Source organism: Toxotes jaculatrix, chromosome 11 (assembly GCF_017976425.1).
Source record: "Toxotes jaculatrix isolate fToxJac2 chromosome 11, fToxJac2.pri, whole genome shotgun sequence".
NCBI classification, from domain to species: Eukaryota; Metazoa; Chordata; class Actinopteri; family Toxotidae; genus Toxotes; species Toxotes jaculatrix.
In genome coordinates this window covers 9,564,559-9,587,317 of record NC_054404.1, presented here as the reverse complement: position 1 = coordinate 9,587,317, position 22,759 = coordinate 9,564,559, and the positions used below count along the sequence as shown (strand labels likewise).

Genomic DNA, 22,759 nt, shown 5'->3' with positions numbered 1-22,759 from the left:
GTGCAGCTATTGTTTTAAAACAACAGGGAGGCGGCTGCTACACAATGCTTCATCTGAGAGTGTCATCTTAACAGACCACCAGCATGTGCCAGGTCATTACATAGATAGATAGATAGATAGATAGAGCTTGATAAAAGATATACTTTTCCTTTCAAGAACACCCCAAATGCCTCATATTCCCAACTATGTGAATCTCGTGTGGGATGTTTGGTACATTCTTTCATAAACACACACACCAGCACCGTGTGACTTTGCCTCCTCTGTGACAGCCAAGCCACTGGTGTAATCCTCAGGCTTTTCAGATTACTCCAGTTGGGGTCACATTCTACACCAACCTACAGCGGGTCAGCTTTCCACGCTGTCCCCATCAGCGTGCACCACTCACAGCCAGTCAGTCTATACACGAGCCTCACAGCACAGATGAGCCTTTTTCTGGTGAAACGCTGTCAGTTTCCATCCCCCACTGAACTCTCTGTCTGACTCCGTTTGAGCACATGGTTAGCAGTAGATGATGTCCACGTTTGCACTGACATTGTTTGAAATGTGGGAGATGCTCCAGTAGCCAGGGCCTTAATTAAATGGAAAATGCATACTAACAGAAGAGACACCATGTTCATGGATGTAGCCTCTTTTTGCCACTAAAGTGTGCGTCTCTATTGCAGTGTCCAGATCAGGACTGTCTGTGTGTGTCAGGCCTTGCCAGGCAGCTGAAATAAACTCCATGGGAGGGTGTACTCTCTCACAGGCGTCCGTTACAGGCTTGGCCACATCTGCAGCAGGCCAGCCATCTGCACCCATTGTCTCAGAGGCACAACACAGACCTGCACGCATGGCTGGCCTCGTAAAGGCAGGCCCTTTCCCCTCTGTCCTCCTTCATGCCTCACAGTGTGGGGGAAAATGACTTCTTAATCCGTCAAAAGGACAACAGAAGTGGACCATCAAGCTAGAAGTAAATTCAATATCAAGGTTAGTTCTTTTTTGCCCCTATGGGACGATGACTTTAAAGGTTAATAAAGTATGGTCACTTTCACTACCATGTAAACTGTGTTGTCCGCTGCATTAAAACACCCCCTAAGGGATGGGCGCTGCTCATTCTGACATTAAACATAATGTTATGAGTTTATTATTAGTTTAATATTTTGTTATCTCAGTGTGAGTTTAGAATGTTTTAGAACAGGGAAACAAACCCAGAGGGGCTGAGATTAAAAGAGGAGACTTCAAGAGAGACACAGCTGGGGGAAAACAATGTGATCATTACGGCAAATAATCTCAAACTGCCTCTAAAATCATATGAATGTACTGCATTCAAAACACCCAGGGGAAAACTCCCGAACACTACTAACTTAAGGGTGCAGCAGGGAGAAAGCAAATCACCCTAAAGTACCACAGCAGACACCCACATGCAACAAACATAAATTCAGTCAGCGTTCAGATCCCACACTATGTATTTTATATCTACAAGAGAAATAGGAAATGGGTGGAAATAACCTTGATGAGAGGAAGCATCAATCTAAACTGTTCCCCTCACTTAACCAACTGTACTAATGTAAAGAGATGTTAGTTATTGTACATTAATTACATTAATACATTATTATAAATACAAGCATGGGAGTAATATTATTGTGATCCTAACATTAAAGCATTGCTGCCTGGGGGCCTCTTTAGCAACATAGAAGCCTCAAGTGATTACATATTTATAACTGAGACCAACCCTGGCAGCTGTCCCTGATATCCAGGCTACACTATTGATTAGACCTGATACTGTCTGCTGCCCTGTTATCTTAATGCTTTTTCACTTTTAAAGTCTATTCACATACACCCAGACACAACAGTGTGCACATGAAAGGCAGATCCCATTTGTCACAATTATTCAGTTTATGTCAACTGAAGTAAAGCAGAATTGTTCCAAGAGAAAGCAGGCATTATTTCATAATGTCACTGAACATAAGTGTGTTATTTGTTACTCTCCTGCAGTATTGATAATGAGGATTTATTATGGCACAGTTGACAATGAATGCAATGTGCATGCGTTAGTGGGAGGGATTATCCAAGTAGGGCAAGTGGCTGAGGCTAAGGACTGCAATTCCATCCAGCCTGGTTCATTACAGTCATCCGCTCAGTGCACAGACGGGACAGGGAGTGCAATTTCAGCGCTGCTTCTTTGTCAAAGCCCCCCTAAAAAACAGCCTAAAGTGAAAATGGTAAAGTACATGCGACAGCACAGCGAGCTGAAACCCGAGGAGGTCCTGTCGGAGTCCGATGCGTCCATGGACCAGCAGGATTTCGGAGAGATGTCCGACTATTCTTTCAGCGACGTTTTATACTCCAAATGTTCCGCAATGGACCAAATCGACACTTTTATGAAGAACGTACAAGTGCTGCTCGATGCAGCAAATTACATAGAAAATATCGAGAAGAACAACGGAAGTAAGTAAACACGGGCTGTAGGGGATATTAACATGTAATGCGCCGAGCAGACAACAATAGAGGCGAAGGCGACAAAAGACGCGCAGCGGACAGATGAACCGGCCCGTCAGCAGCCAAGGATATTTCACCTGCTACTGAAAAACTATAGTCTCATCGACCTAACACTTACAGCATATTATAATTTCATAAGAAGTCGATAAATTGCCTATTTTTAAAAAAAATCAGCAAGCAACTGCATCGCCAGAGACAGATTTTATAGCAACAGTAGCCTGCAGCTAAATGATCTTCTCCCATTAAAACTGGTCTTTAACAGACCGTGGGAGACTTTCTTGAATAAGCACGGGTTTATGTGTTCATTATTTGCATATGCATATGTGCACATTCAGGTTAATACATGTAGACGTTTGTGGTTTGAGACTCCAAATGTCCCCTTTAATCTTCCATCTCAGTTCATCGCAGCTCCTTTCACGACTATTCCCTAAAAATATCGTGTCCAAAATATCGCACTCACGCACCCTCTTACATCAGCAAACTGCGATTTAGATTTTATTTTCTGTAAAAAAAAAAAAAAAATCCTAGTTCAAAGCCCAGCAATCATTATCTGAAGCAGCAGCTGCTGCTTCCTTGTATGTGTTGTTCACATGGTTTCCACATGGAACAAATTGTAAAGTTTTCATTGGTCGGGAAACATGTTCCCAGCGCGAGAGTCACTGCATTTGGCCAATCACACGCAGGTTCACGTTAACGTCGTATGTTACTGGGAGGGAGGGTTCATGGGAACTGTAGGCTTTTAAAGCAACAGTGAGAATACTGTAGCGTAAAAAGGCGTTTTGACAAAATATTCTTCCTCGAGGCCCATTTCTGTGTTTAATGAGGGTTGTTGTGAATTACTCACACAAGATACTCATTTACATTATAATTACAAATCATAGAAAAAAATGCAAGAGTGTATTGAAATGAATATTTTCCATAAAGAGTTCTCTATAAGTTTTTAGTTCTTTAGATTTGAACAATTCAGGCCAATTTGCGTGTAGCACATTCTTTAAAAACTGTACAATATATATATATTTATAATCCTCTTAATCTTTTTCTTCACCAGAGTGTGAGCATGGGTACGCTTCAACATACCCTGCAACCCAGACTGCACATCAGCAGAAACAACGTAAATTCAAAAACAGGAAACTGGACAATATTCACAACAGGTAGGTTAATGTGCTGTAAAAGGTCCTCAAATAACATATAGAGGATGTGAATATGATGCTAGTCTTCATATATGTATGTAGTACAATTGGCATTTTAAATCCTCTCTGATACACAATAATCATTGACGAAGATGTTTAAAATGCTGGCTGTTTTTTTGCATTATGAACACTTGCATAACAGTTTTGTTTATATATTTATAATTTCAACAGGTCAGCGCACAATGAACTGGAAAAAAATAGGTGAGTGAAACAAGACTGAAGAGGTCATTTGTTTGAATGTTTATGATTAAAACAGACAGCACGCAAAGGGAACACTCAGGGATATTAGGTACATGAAAAAGAAACAAGATGAAGATAGTGAAATGTTGTGACTGGCGCCGTTATCGTAGATTTCTACTTCTGTCTACCTTCAATCAACTTCTGTTACATATGCTTGACAAGTTCAGAATGTGGACGTGCAAGTCACACCACAGCAGGAGAAAGACAACCTCCACAGTCTTTAATCTGCTGTAACAAATGAGCTACACAGGGAGTTTATCTCAAGTGCCAGCAGTCTCAGAATGGAGCTTCAAGCTGATAAACCAAAAGCTTTTTCTATTCTGCCATGTTTGCATATTTAGGTGTTATGCTAAAAATGTTGACCATACCATTTCAAAACGATGTATTGCGGCGCTATGAATCAGCTTATCATCACTGGACTTCAAAAAAGGCATTTTATCAACAAATTGGAGCAGTGTCCATTTTGCAAGGCAAATAAAAGGGAGGTGTAATGCAGCCGCAGTAGCAGCACTGTTCCTGGAGGACATTGCAGACATTTCCCCAGTCAGCAAACGGGAACCGTCTGTTTCCAGACAACAGGGCTCCTTCCTGAGAGATTCTCAGCTGCAAATCTAACAGCAGCTTGCTTCTATAGCTCCGAGATGTGGCAGCCTCTGCTCTGAGCGGCAAACAAATGTCAAGACACATTTATCCAAAAATTAAATGTCCACTCATGTGTGGGAGAATCTTAGTTTCAGTGATGAGAAAAAGGGCATCTTCAAAAGGAAAGCTTATTTCATACTGGACTATTTTTTTTTATTCCAAAATGGTGCCCAATGCAGGGAGAAAAGATGACATCACAACTTGACCTACATTTTACTCCATTATTTGAAAGGATAGTGAGTGTCCTTTGCCAGTTTCTGCATTCATTCAGACCGCAGGCCCAGAGGCCTTGGTGGATCAGGAACACAGTATCATGCTGACCACAGCAGCTTTTAAATCTGGGGCCAGACAGATCCATATGTAATTGCAAAGGAGTCAGATGGCGTGGCTAACTAGCAATATGGATAAACAGATAAATCAAGTGCCTCAATATCTTGACTGCTACATTGCCCATCACAGATGGATTAGTGGTACCATAACTAGAATTGATCAGGACCAATCAAACAGTTGTTTGCCTTAACTATTACAATTCTAATTAAAATATAATAGTCTGAATATATTAGTCTGGAAATTCCTCTTTCAATTTTCTGCTGTGTATATTTACTCTACAATGCACATATATGCTGTCTCTAAAGAGAAGTGACCCTTCCTGATTGTGCCTCCTCCCCCAGACGAGCACATCTACGCCTTTGTTTGGAGAGGTTGAAGTCCCTCATCCCTCTGGGACCAGACTGCAGTCGGCACACCACACTGGGACTGCTCAACAAGGCCAAAGCACATATCAAGGTGTGGTACACTAAGGAAACCCCCTATAGTAATGAAAACACTCACAAAGCCATAGAAAATGTGTGTGTGTTGCTCACACATATCTAGAATTATGAGTTATGTGGCTGTTCCCTCGAGTAAAAAACTGTTGATGTTATATTGACAGCAAATAGATCTGCAGGACTATACAGGATGACTTTGATATATAAGGGGTGATCTGAGTATCCATTTGATTCTAGTGTGAGGCCCAATGTGAAGCCGTAGTGATGGCATACAAAACCTAAGGCTTACCAGTCAATAGTCTGATTCTGTTTTGTAGTTTAGAACAAAATTGTATTTCGTCTCGCAGCTCTAACTCTTTTTGGCCCACAGTCTCTTTACAGATACTTTACTGTCCATCAGGTGTGATCACAGTGCAGCTCTGCTGTCTGCACAGAAAGCTCAATATTTGGCCTGAAATCCATTTGAACCTTGAAATTCTGTACATCCTCTGGTGTGTTTCCAGATGAAAAGCTATACCAGCGAACCTGTTTGTTTTGTAATCATACTTGACACAGCATAAACACCAGGGGGTGAGCAGAAAAACGCCTGATTTTTCTACCTCTTCTTTGAACTTTTTGGCTTAGGTACATGTCTAATGTAAATAGTAAGGACATTGAACACAGAACTGAGGCAAGTTTGGTGACTCTCACTTGGTTGCCTTACATTAAAAGTGGTTCAGTTATGTAGAGCATGTACAGAGACAGAGTAGTTAGGGGTTTTCCCGGGCACATCTACACAGCCAGTTTTCTCAGAACCATTAAATGAACTGCACCTTAAGGCACTTGGCCTCAGCATTGGAACATTATGGTTGCTCCTTGGTTATTTATGCTTTTCTTTCCCTTTGAACAAATCTTCCTGGGGCTGTTGTAAGAGCTGTCCTTGGCAGGATTTTGAACCTTTGGCAAGTCTTTGGTTAGGTCTATGTCTTTCACACAACAGGATAATGTGAGAAGAGCACACTGACTATTGGTCTTGAGAGCACCAGATCTGTCCTGATTGTTAGAACTGCCTGCCTGAATGGACCACTGAGTGCGTCTGAACTACATGAGACTGATGATAGCCTCAAATGTGTTTGTAACGTCAAAGCATCCAAGACTCAACACTCTGGCTCCCCTGATGGCTGCGATCTAAGCCAGATATATATATATTTTTTAATATTCGCCTTTCTCGGGCCCAGTCTGTGCAGGCTCCTGCGGTGGGAAGCAGCAGAGGGATGACTGAGGGATGCAATATGAAAGCAGTCCTGGCAGCAGTCTGTGGGAGTTTATCACAGTGGGGGGTAATGGATAAATAGCTATGATGTCAACTGTTGACTTTGGACTTGCCTGTTTGAAGTCCAGGAAATGTGGTTTCTGAATGCTGCTGTGTTGTATTTTTAGAACCAGAGGCTGTGTAGTAGAGTAAAAGGGTGAAGCAGGTGCAGCCAGCATGAAGCTCATGGCTGCAGGAAGTAAAAAACAAACACACAAAAACAAACAGACAAAAAAACCCACTGTGTATTGTGCTACAGAAAAAGCACATTTAAGTACTGCTCTCACTTGCACATTGTACCAAACTCCATTCAAAAAACTATAATTTTACTAGTTTTTTTTTTCATGGGAAATGTACACAGTATGGAGTATTTTAGAGGAGAGGATAACAGTTAAAATAATTAGAAAATGTTATTGCTAAGAAAATTATATGTTATATTTATTTAAGTTAAAGGGTGGCTTTTAAGCAGAGAGAACATTATTAGTTATGTCATGCAAATATTTCCCTAATGGCACAGCAATTTGGAGAATCCACATGGGAGACAGAGGAAATGAACCAGGCGCAGTACCTGATACGAAACAGCATATGTCACTGTTAAACACTGCAGTGTCTTTTTTTTTCTGAATTTCACAAAGTTATGACGTACTCTGAATCAGTACTAATCTTACAAATATCCTCTGGATTTGTCAGCCATTTCTGCTACCTGTAATACTCTTCTGTGTGTGTTCTGTGTTCAGCTAGCTCACATACAAAATCTTCGGGCTCTTTACTCTGCTATTATAGTAACATCAATCCGTGTTTTAATTTATGGCATGATCAGATGTGATGAAGGGATTGGCTCTGACCTACCCTTATGGTGACTGAGGTTCACATTGCATCTCCAGGACTTTAGTTATTTGTTAGCTTAAGCAGATATACCTTCAGTGAGCTGTTTGTGTTTGCTCTTTGAACTTTCCAGGCTTTTCTCTAAACCACTATTGAACACCACAAATGAGCCAAAATCAATGACCAAGGTGCAGAAGTTTAAGCAAATAAATTAGAGCTCAGAAGGCGAAAAATAAAATGTTTCTGCCAAAAGCAGGACGGGATGACCTTTATTTTCATTTGCATACTGAAACCCATAAACCAATTACTCTGCCTCTTCCAGTAATCTTTCACTTATATCCACCCCACACAGAGACACCAGCTATTCCTCTACAATCCAGCCAGCAACTTGCTGTTCTTGTGTGTTGAATAATTTATTAGAAGGCACAGGGGGTGTCAGCAACAACTACATATTAACATCACATTACTGCACACGAGATAAGTCCACCATCCTCTCATGCATTTGCTTTGCCGTTAATCGTGAGTAATATCTAGAGGGGTGTAGTGAAAATGGTGTAATTTAATGCAAAATAATTCTTACAAGCACACAGAGCAACTCTAGGTCCAAACACACTGATTGCCGTGATTGCTGTTAGGTTTCTATATAACAACAACAAAATTAACTCTAATGCATTTCTCTCTTTTCAGAAACTTGAAGAAGTGGACCGGAGGAGTCAGCACCAGCTGGAGACCTTAGAGAGAGAGCAGAGGCACCTGCAGAGGCAGCTAGCCCAGCTCCAGAATCATGGAGAGAGGGAAAGGGTCCGTACAGACAGCATAGGCTCCCGGATGGACTCTGACCGCTCAGAGTCTGACAGAGGTTAGATGACCAAATTAGAGGCTTTATACAAGGGCCAACTTTGCAGCATCATTAGTGTTCGTACTTCTAATGCACGATTCAGAAAATTAATCTGTATTCATATTGGTGTTTTGTGTTTGAACAGAGGAAATTGAAGTTGATGTGGAAAGCACTGAGTTCTCCCATGGAGAAATGGACAGTGTAAGCACCAGTGGTGTAAGTGACCTGGATGACCACAGCAGCCGGCAGAGCTCAGCCAGTGACGAGGGCTACTCCACATGCAGTCTAAAACTGGCCTTCTCTGCTTAAAGCACCAGCCTATACGTTCACTTCAGCTGCAGTCTTCTATGGCTTTCACCTTTCCAAGTACCAGCCTACAGCTCCATTCTCCCTTGCAGTTTAGGTTAACAACCTTCAGAAGAACCAGCCTCAGTCCCACCTTTACCTGACAAATCAAACATCTACTCTACCCAAGAACCAGCCTTAAGTTCAACTCAGTATAAAAGTTTAAAATTGCCCCCTTCCAAAAGCCAAGGGGCTCCTCTACATCAGTCTGAAACACTTTACACCACAGCCTCAAATTTAACTTCTGTGGCAATATAAAGTTTACTCATTTTCAAAGTTGACTTAACCAATCACCTGAATGTCCCTTTACCTATAGCCAGCTTGAATCATCCATACCTGCACTCAATACTGATCTTGTAGAGGACCCATGATTGCACCAGTGTCCAACACTGAAGAGGAAACTCTACCTTTAGTCAAGTTGATCCTCTGAAACCAGCAAAAACACACACACACACACACACACACACACACACACACACACACAAAATACCAGCTAGAAGCTCACCATTGGGAACGTTCGCTCCATTTGCCTTGTAAAAAACATTGCCCTTTTTCTTTGGATAATATATCCAGATGGCACTTCTTGTTAGTGAACAAGCCAGTGGCAAGGGCTACAATGTCTGCATTCCAAAATGTTTATTACTTCTATAACCTCTGCTTTAGGACCCACAACCATCATTGATCCACGTGGTGTCCCTCCTCTTGACTGAAACACAGTCATATCCAAACAGGTGGTGTGGTCCACCCTTGTTATTCTAATTTATTTTGCATATGATTATAGTATTTATTTTTGGTATATTTAATTGTAATTGTAGCTAGGTCTTGGTCATGCTTGAATGAAAAAAAAAAACTGCTTATTTTTTTCCTTCCTTTTTTTTTTTTTTTAAATGTTACCAAATTTCTCGACATGATGTAATTAATCCCCACTGAAGAATATGCAGTGCTACAGGTTTAATGCATTACTCAGTGGTTTTTTGTTGAAAGAAGGAAACATCTCTTTCACACTGTGCAAATTCAACTTTATTTAGACAGTAATAAGCTATCCCGCACTTGTCCAAGCACAAGGTTCAAGCAATAACATGTCTAGTCTTATCATATCGTTAATGTTGGCTGTGTTAACAACAAACTATTCTGTCCGTCCAACACCAAATTACTGTTTGCTAGTTCTCCACTTGCTCTGGTAATGGTATTAGTTAATAATAATCAGCATTAAAAATGATTGTAATTGAAAAAAAAAAAAAAAGCTATGGTGCATGTGTATTGAATGTAGCCTTTCTAATCATGTTGTAATGTGCTTTGGATTGACAAGTCTTATAAAATGTCTGTAGCATGAACAACAAACACTACAGAATACTAATTTTGGTTTATACTTCAATGTTTAATACGGTATCTTTTTTGTATTGTAGCAGAAAAAGTACAAGGTCAAATCCTTGAAATTTGGAGGCTTCCCACTAATAATTAAATGTATATTTGACACATAGAATTGCACTGCTGTTCGAATCCATGAAACCAAATAAGACAATATGACCATCACCATTTCAATATGACCACGTATCTGCATTTTTCTGGTCCAAGTTCTAAGCAGATCACTACCAAATTGTGTCTTAACATGGGTATGACTCTTGCACAAAGTTCCTTGTTACAGGTCTTTTTCCCCCCAACCTGTTTGGGAAACTATAAAATGCACTATGAAAAAAAAACTTTTGTTAAGGAAGTATGTTAAAGCACACCCCAGAATGTTTTCTCTTGTGCTTAATCAGCCATCCAAGGTGACTCTTTTGCAAAACATGTGCTGCTGGTCCCCTGCTAATACTTTGTTACAGTTCCTGACAACTGTCCCTGGAATCCTAATAAACCTCTACTACCCAGACATAAACCAATGTGTTTTTTTTCTTTTGGTAAGCCGTCCGTTAATATTCAGATAATTAACTTGGGTGGCTTGAATTAGACTGACACACTACAGTTGTTTCCCACCCTGACTTTTGTTCAAAGAAAACAACAAAGTATCCATCAAGTCTGCAGTTTACATAGTACATTAAACATCTTGAACTAACAAAGTTGAACATCTCAAACAAAAAAAAAACTCGTGTAACTTTGATGGGTAAACGGGTTGTATTGAAAGTTGCTGAGTGCCGCTCATGACATGGATTTATTAATAATCATACAAGTCTTTACTGCCACCTACAGGACCTGACAGAACCACAATGAAAAGGTAAATGTAAAAAAAAAACAGTCCCAATGCGGTGGAGGCAATTCTTTTAAAAAAAGAAAGAAAATGTTTATTTCACTGTTATATACACAGAAATTAAAAAGTGAATTCAGCTGTCTCAAATCAACACCATTATTGAGGTTCAGACACACCGAGAACTGTTCAGTGTTTAAAATCCAGCCTCAAATTTACCCACCAAATCTACGGATGTATTTTTATACACATCTCAACAGGTGTTTGGCTTGGGTGGAAGCTGGACACAAACAGCAAACGTTTGGGCTTTTCTAAAACACTGCTTCCTGTTTTTACATATGTCCTTGTTCCAGTGCTGGGAATTTTTTTTTTTGTTTACCTACATAATATATATAAGAAAACTACATCAATATTTCAAACAATGGTGTGCAAGCACTTCCTTTCAAAGCTTTCTTTACTTGAGAAACTTAAATCATGTATAAACACAATGGAAAGCACTGATACAGCTAGTATACAGTGGATTTTTATGTACAGGATATATCAGGTCATTGGGGCATTAGATGTCTGACGTTGTATTTTGACGTGTCATGGTACTGGGTCATAGGTTTGTCTGCAATACCACACGTTCCCACTCCCACCTTTCCATTTACACTTTCTGGAGATGCAAATATGCTCCTCTTTACCTATAAAAAACCCAAACAGATAATCCATTATCAATGGTTACAAACCTGTATGTTTCAAGTTTAACATGCATGACGGACAAGAGATGAATGATGTAACTCAAATTTTAAATTACTGAAAGCTTCATGCAACTGTTTGAATTCACACTTTAGTTTGGCATTTTTTTTTTTTTAAAGACAACTGGATATGCTGGGTTTTGATAATAGTGGCTGATCCTTCAAGTAGCTTAAATCACAGCTGTGCAGGCCATGGGTCCAGTTGGGTCTTCCTATGATATACTAGTTGAAACTGGTTACCACAAAGCAAACCTTCCTAATTGCAAAGTCAGTGGCCTTTTAAACTGTGACAAGGCCACTACATATCATAAGATCTGATAAAATAACCCAAAATGCAGTTTGACTGCCTCTATAGTAAATGACATGTCTCCACGGTCCCCACGGTGAATTCAACTTCAAAATAATATTCCCTTAAACATTAGCGCAGGGTTGTCCTTTAGTCTGGGTGCTGAATTTCCATCACCACCTTGCTTTAGAAGTATAGTATAAGACCGTATCACCAGATCCTCTTACCTGATAGACATCTTGTTTTGCCGTTTGTCTCTTTGAAATATTCTGCTATCACAGAGCTATTTCCCAGCTAATTTGAATGAAATCCCATTGTGGGGATTCATTACTGAACCACTGCTGTGAAAAATAATATCAAGCAAAAACAAGACATGTACAGGATAAAACCACTGTCCACTCTCAAGTCAAGTCAGACCTCTAAAAAAAACAAACAAAATGAAAATCTTACCTGTCCTTTCTTGTTCTTTGAATAGGCTTTGTTGTTGAACTGTTGCCACTTTGACTTTTGTTCCTCCCTCTCTTGCTCTAGCTCCTTCATCCTTTGTACCTTCTTCTGGGCTTTCTTCTTCTTATACTCTCTTTGCTCTGCTATTTGCTCTTTCCTAAAAAGAAAAAGGAGAAACATTTGGCTCTTGTCCATGATGCACAAATAAAAAAATACAATTACAAACATGCTGCCCGTATATTTTAACCGAAATAAAAAATAAGAATGATTTAATAACAGATTTGTGTGTATGCACATTAAATGAGCAAGACAAGAGTTTTTTTTGCTCATACCTTGATTTGGGCTTTACACTCCCATCCTCATCAGAACGTTTCCCCTCCTCTGCTGCTTTAAGGTTCTGCAGTGGGATCACTTCAGCATTCCCATATCCAGTGAAGGTAACGGCTGCAGTGCCGTTCTCTCGGTCTATCTCCTCAATCTCAGCCTCATATATCCTGCCAAAGAATCACGTCTGTAAGCAGGTGAGTATGAGCCAAAGACCCAAGCTCTACTTAATAAGTAAGGTTTAACGCTAATGCATAAAGTTTAATAAATGTAAGTTAACCTGTGCAATATGTGACCACAAGAGATTCTTAGAGCATTTTCTATGAATATCCTTCAAGAATATGTATTTCCCCTGAACTGACTTTTGTTTCCCTTAAGGTCAAACATGCATGAAATTAAAATTACAGTTGTTTGCATCTTTTCTTGTTTCAAATACATTGAGGGGGAAAAAATGCTGCTTGTTCAAAGCCAAATAAACACATTATCCCCATACATTATCCCAGAGCATCCCCCGGTGGACTATTTGGCAAACGCTACTGCATGACATTTACACTTTGGGACTGAATCCATGCCTTCTAGCCAATCTCTGCTGTCAATTACACAATAGAGAGCCAAAGTTGTGCTCTACTTTGGGCCTTGCCTCTGCTGTGTAAAACTGTTCCATTTAGGTTTTACTAACAATCTCTCTAAAAAGCTGAGGCATGATATAAGCAGTTTATTCATACTCTAAGATACACAGTTATCTACCAATAACCACACAACAACTACTTTTCGTGAGAAGAGTCTGGTGACACTCACTGTCCATCCTGACTCCACACAGCCATACACCTGTCCCCCACTTTCCAGATGTGCTTTGTTGGCACTGTGTCTGAGCCATTCGTACTGGAAGCACCATCAGTGGGCTGTGAGGTCAGGAGGTCTTTTGTCAAATCGATGACTTCCTGTGGGAAAAAAACACAATCAAAAGACAGTCAGATGTCCATGGAGAGTGTAGGCAATTTTTCCCATAGGTATGTTTTAAGGAGGAAGAGGTCATCCCCTCATTCACAACCAAAAGTCCACCCTGTAACAATGTTCCTTCTTAAAATGTAAGACAATTACAAACATACATACATACATACACACACACACAGATACATGCGTGTAATTTATTAGGAACCCATGTTTTCTGTCTTTAAAATGTATAACATAGATTTACTTGTTTTTGTTATTGATTAATCTGCTAAGTATTTTTCTTTTTATGTTCTCTGACCAACAGGCAAAATCCAATCCAAAGATATACAAAGTAATCAAATCGTCATATCTGAATCTAAAAACAGCAAATATTTTACATTTTTGCCTTAACAAAGACAAAATTTTTAAACTATTTGCGGATGAATGTTCTGTTAATCAACAGACTGATAACTTGACAAATCGTTGCAGCTATGTTCTCCCTACATACTCTCGATATATCTCATTCACACAAACGTGGAGACACAAACCTGTAAGTCTTTCTGGAGTTTTAGAAGGTCTTCATTGTCCGGGTCGGTAGATAAGGCAGCTTCTACTTGCTGCAGCTGTGCTTTGTAGCTGCTTAACTGTTTCACCAAGTCGTCCGACATCTGTGTGAGGACAAAAACAGTACAGTTTTCTGGAAAACTTAGCTAGCTGTATTAGCACATGTTCGATAAGCTAATGGTAAACATTTTAACTTAATGAGCCATCTTACATTAGCAATAATCTAATTACCCAAATCCCTCGTGTAATCTGTATTAAACGCGTAATAGGCGAAACATGGACAATACGCAATCTACAAAACACGTTAAAAGATGATTTAATATTTACGTTAGCTTAAAACGGCTAGCAACGTCCCTCGGCCTTCCTTCGTCGACGTAAATCTAACGTACGACGGCTGTGTTGCTAGCTACGAGTGGCTGAGGAGAAATTACAAAAACAAAGGGTTGATATGTTGGCTTACCTCCGTATAAACCCTCTTGTCCGATAAATACAATACGCATTCAAATTTCCTGCTCGATTATTTCCCAAAAAGGCTGCTACAAAGAACAACAATCCGCTCCCCGTCTGCCCCTGCTCAACTAGCCAAACGAAAGCCCGTAGAAGTTTCTCGCGATAACAACGCCTCTCGCACGAAGTCCACAGGAAGAGGCTCATTAGCGCCCCCGAGCGACACCGTCTGCAACAGTCTCGTCAATCTTCTGTTCACTTTCCCATACTGACAGATTACATATTTGCATTTATAGCTCTATTTCATGTCAGACAATTGGCTCATCACACTTGGGATTACAAGGCAGAGTTATTTTGCAAAACACGCATGTTTTGTAAAACCCAGCATATACAAAAAGCAGAAGAGAAAAATAAAACTTACACCATTAGGTTAAAGGTGCTCCTATTAACTGTGCACAGAAAATAACTGCAACATGCATACAGTTTATCCTGACAAAGAACTTTCAGACTTTCTCTAAGTAAATGTTTCATGTATCCAGCCATCCATATTTAAATCAGTATCTGTTTTTATCTCACAACACAAAAACATTATCCCAGTAAAATCCTAGTAATAAGGGTAAAAGCAAACAAAATTGAAAATCACAATGACCTGGATATGATTCACATACATAAAAGTAGACATGGTCACATGCAGACTTGGCTTTGCATGAGGCCAAAAAAGTTTAGCCTGCTAAACAAAATTACATAATAATCTTAAAGTGGATAGTTAGCAAAGCATGCTGGTTGGCATGCTTGTAACTACTTGAAATAAAGCAGGACACAAGTAGATGGTGAAACAATGATGTAATGTAATGGAAAACACAACACAGTTGGGTTGCTCAAGTAAAAAACTCTATTAAAGAACAGTTTTCCCCCCCCAGGCATGTTGTGACAACCATCACAAGCCACCAAAATTGAAAATGATATTTTCAAAGGATAAGGTAAACTTTACAAATGTCATCTAGCTGCACTCTTTTTGCATAGTAGCTGACGATAGTTTAGAAAACTTACAAAACGTCTCACCACGTTCACTTTGATTTATTCTATTATGTTATCAAGAAAGCAAACAATCGTCAAGATGAAATTTTTATTCTTACAAATGTACTGCTCTTGCTGTTTTCCTACACTATTAGTGACTGATCTCTACAGTAAGTGACTCTGATCTTCCCCACAGATTCAGATATTATTTCAAGCCATTTTTCTTTCAGGACATATTTAAACATTTTGTTTGGGAAATTGAACTACAAACCATATAGAGTGTACTCTTAATCCATTGTAATTTAATAGACTACAGATATTATATCTATAAATCAAAAATATTGTTAATGTCATAATCAGCCAATGGTTTCAGCTCTATGAGCAACACCAAATTGCTTTTAAATCTCCAGCAGCATATGAACCCCGCCCATTCCTGCTCTCACTGAAGTGGAGCCAGCATCACAGCTCTTCAGCGTCAGATCAAGCCCATATAAAAGACGTACTCTCCACTTCAGCCACAGCAGATGAAAAGATCTGCCAGAGCCAGCACTCTCTGCAATGTAAGTCTGTTTTATGAAATGTCTTCCAAGGGACTTAACTGCAAGGTTTTATTCTGAAAGGCTGGTGAATGAAGAATATATTTTTTTTACAGAACAGATGTATTTTTAAAGATATTGGATGTGGGAAACTGGGGGGAAAAATCAAAGTTCCCTTTATTACTATTTTGTTTTGTCTTTTTAATATAAAGGAACATATCTTGTAATTTTTCACTGCTGGTGCCTATTTTCTCAAAGAAGCAGAGATTTCTTTCAACAGTATCTTCGAGTGAACAAAATGAAAAGACTCAATTTTCTGATGCTGTGTTCTTGAATGGATGCAATTAATAGACTGCTGGCAAGCACAGCTTCTGAGCCTCCTAACAGAGCACTGTTCAGACAATATCATCGACACCACAGCTCATCCTGATGGGCTGTCTTAACTTCACCAGCGGAAATGAGACTTTGCCTGGCAGGCATCCATACACTGCGCAGACCTATGTGCCTCTAACAATCCTGGTGGGGATCCTGATCCTGCTAACCGTTTTTGGCAATGTCATGGTAGTGATTGCTGTGATTACAAGCCGAGCCTTGAGGGCACCTCAGAACTTGTTTTTAGTCTCTCTGGCATGTGCAGACATCCTGGTTTCCACCTTAGTGATGCCTTTTTCTTTAGCGAATGAACTGATGGGTTACTGGTACTTTGGTAAAGTGTGGTGTGAAATCTACCTTGCTTTGGATGTGCTCTTCTGCACCTCATCCATTGTTCACCTGTGTGCCATCAGCCTGGACAGATACTGGTCCGTAACTCAAGCGATTGAGTACAACCTGAGAAGGACACCATGCAGGATTAAATGCACAATCTTCATAGTTTGGGTACTGGCGGCCATCATTTCATTCCCTCCGCTTATCACAATGACAAAGGATGAGGGTAAAGAGGACAGCCCTGAATGTAAGATTAATGAGGAGAAATGGTACATTATTTTCTCCAGCACTGCCTCCTTCTTTGCACCCTGCGTCATCATGATTATGGTGTATGTTAGAATCTACCAGATTGCCAAGAAAATAACAAGAGCCCCACCAGGTGAAAGACAAAGAGAAAATGACACAAAGTGTGGTCTGGACCCCCTGGAGAGAAAAGACAAAGAAGGGAAGGAGGTGGAAGGGGGGGACGGCAGAGAGGTCAACGGGTTTGACATGGAGGAAGAACCATCCTCTTCTGATGGGAATGAAACCATTCTGTGTTCCCTGAAGAAAAAGAAAGGTCTCAGGACAACCAAAGTGGCTCAGGTGAGACCTGGAGAGACATCTCCAACACCAGAGGTGCAGCCTTGTGTAAGAGTGAGCAGGTGGAAAGGAAGGCAATACAGAGAGAGGCGCTTCACATTTGTTCTGGCTGTGGTCATGGGAGTGTTTGTTCTCTGCTGGTTCCCCTTTTTCTTCACATACACGCTGACTGCTGTGTGTGACACCTGCTGCGTCCCAGAGACATTGTTCAAAATGTTTTTCTGGTTTGGTTACTGCAATAGCTCACTAAATCCTGTTATATACACTATATTCAATAATGACTTCAGGAGGTCTTTTAAAAAGATCCTTTGTAAAGTTGACAGAAGGGGCTTATAAATAAGATTTATTTATAAGCCCCATTCATTTTTGGTCTGTGTAAATGGTCAGTGTAAATATTATATTAAAAAAAAGATAAAGGATATTTATTGAATATTTGAAAAATGTGAAATACAGCATATTTTACTTTTGTGTTTTTACATTTTGTGTAATTCAGTGTTAGTGTTTGTTTTTATGTTAAATCATGCAAACATATCTAATGTACAGTTTGTTTGATGACAAATATTCCACCGTGAAAACTTGTGAGTTTGACACTGTACAACTGCGACAACATAGAAGATATGTTTTCTACATGTTTGTGTTTGTTTTGTGACAGTATTTAAACTGGTCTGTTAGTTATATCACCTGTTGTGCTTTGGGTACTTGTGCTTTAAAACATAAAGACTTTTAAGTCTTTAAAGACCGACTGACAATATGATTTAAACAAAACAAACAAAAAAAATGAAAGGAGAGATTACTGCTGCACATCACTTCTGAAAGAAAACTGTGACTGTGAAATTAATGATGTTGGTATTAAGATCTCGAAGGATCACATTACAGAACATGCAACCTGCATTTATCAATTTTTCAAATTGACAGACCGCAGTGTAGCGCAAGAAAATGTTTACTGATATTTGCTGTGCAATATCCTACAAATATTGAAAATCTACTGACATGTCAATAGCTTATGAACAACCATTGCCAATAACTTTATTATGACTGAAAACTAAACCAAGCGCTCAAGGCAGCAATTATTTTGCAAAAGAAATGCCAAAATTGATGCATGTTATTTGGAAACTAAATCTCTCTTTCTCTGCAACTGCCATGAGAATTAAAGAAAAGACAGATTTAGAAAAGAATACCACTGTAAGTGCTACTTGTATTGTGGGTTAAAAAAGAAAACCTCTGTACAACAGTACAAGTACTGTTCAAGTACAATAGCAAGAGAACATGACAGGAAATTGTATCCAATGTCACCAACTATCTCCTTCTCTCATAACAAGCACAAGACAATTATATGAAAAGAAAATTATACCTGGGAGGTATCAGTGGCGCAACAATACTGAATGCGGTTTATCATGAATTATAGCCCTTCATATCAGGATATCATTAAATCCTCCCCTGGAGTCAAACAAAAATCATGCAGCGATAGAAATATGAGTGGCTGCTGCAAATTACACTGTGAGGTTAATATCCACACAAGCTTATCAATGTGTTGTGTTTCTTGACTTGGTCTGTTATCAACACTCCCTGTCTCTTCTCCTTTTTAGCACACATTAAATAGCACTACAATCTTTCTTTATGTATCAACATTTCTTTATCAAATAGACTTTTAGACCAGTATCAGTATGTGAACCTGAAATAAAGTGAATGCAACAGGCATAATTGTTTTAACTTAGCAAACATTTCCACCAGTCACCTCTCATGCATACAGTAACTAATATAATATTCCCATGACTTTCTCTCTGGGACTCCAGTGTCCAGAGATTCCTGTGGTACACGTTTGGGTTCAACCATGTCCCTAAGTCTTAAAATAAAACATCTATTATTCACCACAAATAGTAAACTGCCCATAGAGTTCCCACGAACAATCTGACAAAACCTTGGTATTTGGGGCTTTGTGGCAAGTAAAATTTATGAAAGATAAATCTATTTCCGCAGGGTTGTTTAATAATTACGAGGCTTTGTTGGAGCACTGATGCTCACAGCTAGTATCTGTACACCAATTATACACAAATCTGTGGTCCTTGCCATTAACAGCACTTAGGAACAGTGAAAAACTGAAACATGGTTGCTGGAACATTTTAACAAAAGTAGCTGCATGTATTAGTACTAAAGAATCAACATTATGCAATATTAACTACTATGAAAAATATACAAGACAATCCTTTTTATATATATATTATTTCTTCTTGGCCCTGACTCATAGCACACCAGTGCGTTTGTAATTGCTTTCTGAATACATGGTTTAATTAAAATGACAACCCTGTTGGAGCCTCTCACTATGCTTGAGCAGCAGGATACATACATTACATTTTTGAAGCACATTCTCATCAAGTAATAGAGAGATGAAATGCCAAAATACCCATTACAACAGTCAAAACTCATCAAGAGTTGAAGGGAAAAAAACAGCTCAATAAAAAGAGTTGACTTGGCAACATCTCCTGATTAGTATGTTAACTGTAAACCACAAAAACACACATGACATACAGAATTAATTGTGTTAATGAATGTTGTCAAATGTGTCAGTGAATTTAGTTTTCAGTCTTCTACGCCTCAATCCACACCGTTATAAATTATAGTTGGTTACAAACTGTAAATAGCTGGTTACTATAATGATTGCTATTCTCAGCGTGTATGCACACACACGTCCACTTTTGCTGTCGGCTGAGACAATGATTTATTTCACCCTCTAAAGGGCACTTCAGAGCGTCATGATTTATGCTTGTGACACCACAGCTTATAAAACTATGCTTTATAAGCTGCCTCTGGCAGGAGTTCTGGCAACTTTCACACAGCTCCCCAGTCAGTCTTCTCCATTTACTTCAAATTTCTCCCGCCTATAACTCAGTAAGTGCTTTTTAAAGCTGCGAGTCATGTCTCTCAAAGAGGCTGGTGAACTTAAAGACCAAAGACTGCGTCCCAGACATACAGATATTGTCGAGGCTGGATTGCACAGAGTCAGACAAAGGCATCAAGGCCATACTAACAAGTTTAAATCATAACTAGTGATGAATAGAGTGTTTTTAATTGAATGTTGGGTCATTCATTATGGATTGAGCGCAATGCATCATGCACACTGGGGCACATAATACTTCCTCCCTCTTGAATTGATAAGGATGCACGATAATCAAATTACATTCTGAAGGATGTAAGCAGCAGGAAGATCCTGTTTAATTTACCACAAGCAATCTCACTCTGTTACTTTCTCTTCTCCCTCTGCTCACCAGTGCATCTGCAATGGAAATTCCACTCAGTGAAAAATCATACTTTAACCAACAGTTTTTGAATGTGTTTAATACATTTCATTACAATATTTCTAGTTAGTGGAAAATGTGTTTATTTCCTGAATGACTTGCCAGGTCCAGTGTTTTCTGCTTGTTAGGATCAGACCCATTAGAGGCCATTTTTGATCCCCACTCCTTGAGAAAGGGATTATTGTGATTAGTGCTGGGAATAAAAAAATCAGCTAATTGGTACTTATATTTTCTTAACTCATCAAAACCCCAAACATGCTTGTCTGGAAGGGGCTCAAGAAGACCCCAAGGGATTGGGGACGACAACATGGGATCACAATATGTGTCACTTTTATACATAACACTCTAATGTAGCCGTTTTTCCACTTTAAGCAATTCAGATGTATTTGGGTTTTTTTGGCTTCACTGTTTTATTTTCTAAACAAATAAAATCTGTTTTACCATATATTCTCTGACCTTGTAGCAACACGTGTCCTTGGGTATAATGTGTATGCATTTAAATGAGATAGGAGAAAAGAAAGGGAGGAAACTGGGAGAAAAGTTTTAAAGGCTAAACTGTTATGAATAGTCCCAAAATATGGGTCTTACTCATTTGTCTTATCCATGACCTTAAGTATCAGTCACAATAACTTAACATTTAATACAAAAAAATATAAAATGAATACGATAAAAGTTCCAGTGTAAGTCTAATAACTCTTTCTCCTGGCGCATCATCATCAAGCAGAGGTAGTTCGCCTTCCGTGAAACTTCTAGCACCATCTATAGCAATGCTTTCTAGGCTCTGCAACAAATCCTCATTGGTAACAAATGAAGCCCTGGCAAATCTCCTGCTCCGGACACCATAATTCTTCCTTCCTGTCTGTGCTATTGATCGTATCCAATGCCAGTCTGGCCAACTTTTCTCCTCATGCACAAGCTGATGCACAGTACCACCATCCCCATCCCACTGACATGCTCCTGGATGATGTCTGCTACACACAGACACAAAGTAAACACAACAATTCATTGTTCAATAAGCTGACAGTTAACATACACCTACACACAGATAGAACAAGCTGTACCACACTATAAACTGTGACATCTCTATGGGCTCTCTGTTTCTCTTTGTCACCCTTGTTATCTACCGCGAGGATGTTAACATTGTCTGTTTTACCTCTTTTTGACAGGGTCTCAGGCAACAAGGCAAACCTACTGACTACTGTCATGGACGCTGGAATCACAAGGCCCTGCTTAGGCATCCAAACCTGTGGCCAAATTCCAGTTACGTGGAGTAGTGGTTGCAGTCTGTCTAAACAGTTTAAGGTGCCTTCTCCTTCCACATGCATGACCACTACTACACTACCATATTTCAGTAAAGCCATTTCATCTGTGAATCTGTGAGTGTGTTGTGGCAGTTACCTTACTAGTCAGCAGATGGTGCCTTGTGTGGCTACAAAGTTGGAAAATATCAGTGTAAATATATCACAGTAATTTACTGTAAATATTTCACAGTAATTTCTACCAAAAATACAGCTTTATATTGTAACTTCACAGCTTATTTTTACATTGTTACTGTAAAAGTAATGCACTCATTTGCCAGTAATTTACTGTAAATTTACAATTTAAATAAAATATGATACATTTGACTTTTTCAGTGTGATTTTAACACAACTACACAAATGTGCTTTGAATTTGCTCCACAATAAACAAAGAAAACAAAGACCATACTCATTTTATCTTTTATTACAAGTAGATAAGTAGAACAAGCAGAAAAATGCAACAATAAACTTACAATAACAATAGACTGGAAATTACATTTATTTGCTATCCAATCAAACTCAGTTTTCATATTTCAAAAAAATAATTTCATAGCAGTTTAGGGCATAGACATAGAAAAAAAAAAAAATTTCCAAGGAGGAGAGAAGGGTTACACGTCTGCATTACCATCCAGTCAAAGTCAATAAGTTTTCGCACCAGTGTGCTCACATGTGGGTTGATGCGCTTTTTCCTGGACTTTGATCCAGTTTCAGGGTTAATGTCAAGGAAGTATCTGTAAACAATAATCAAAGACAACAACTTTCAGTTTTACATAAATGTATTATTGCATTGTT

At 39.2% G+C, this 22,759-nt stretch overlaps 3 protein-coding genes across 4 annotated transcripts; 2 read left to right on the top strand and 1 right to left on the bottom strand.

The window, feature by feature from the left end:
• The first annotated feature begins 2,120 nt into the window (after positions 1-2,120).
• LOC121189472 (max-interacting protein 1-like) lies at positions 2,121-10,875 on the top strand. Its single transcript, XM_041049618.1, has 6 exons — positions 2,121-2,427; positions 3,527-3,629; positions 3,840-3,869; positions 5,222-5,336; positions 8,121-8,292; positions 8,417-10,875. Exons 1-6 carry the CDS (start codon positions 2,199-2,201, stop codon positions 8,578-8,580), a joined length of 813 nt encoding a protein of 270 aa, XP_040905552.1. The 5' UTR covers positions 2,121-2,198; the 3' UTR covers positions 8,581-10,875.
• smndc1 (survival motor neuron domain containing 1) lies at positions 10,870-14,686 on the bottom strand. Of its 2 annotated transcripts, none has more exons than XM_041049619.1 (6): positions 14,550-14,686; positions 14,074-14,193; positions 13,391-13,533; positions 12,601-12,762; positions 12,272-12,425; positions 10,870-11,481 (listed from the first exon to the last, which is right to left on the bottom strand). In XM_041049619.1, exons 2-6 carry the CDS (start codon positions 14,191-14,193, stop codon positions 11,344-11,346), a joined length of 717 nt encoding a protein of 238 aa, XP_040905553.1. In that variant the 5' UTR covers positions 14,550-14,686; the 3' UTR covers positions 10,870-11,343. The 2 variants fall into 2 exon arrangements, with proteins under 2 accessions (XP_040905553.1, XP_040905554.1); XM_041049620.1 differs by lacking the exon at positions 10,870-11,481 and adding an exon at positions 11,584-12,162.
• A 1,832-nt stretch (positions 14,687-16,518) lies between these two features.
• LOC121189471 (alpha-2A adrenergic receptor-like) lies at positions 16,519-17,712 on the top strand. The gene has a single exon (XM_041049617.1). It carries the CDS (start codon positions 16,519-16,521, stop codon positions 17,710-17,712), a length of 1,194 nt encoding a protein of 397 aa, XP_040905551.1.
• Positions 17,713-22,759: the final 5,047 nt, after the last annotated feature.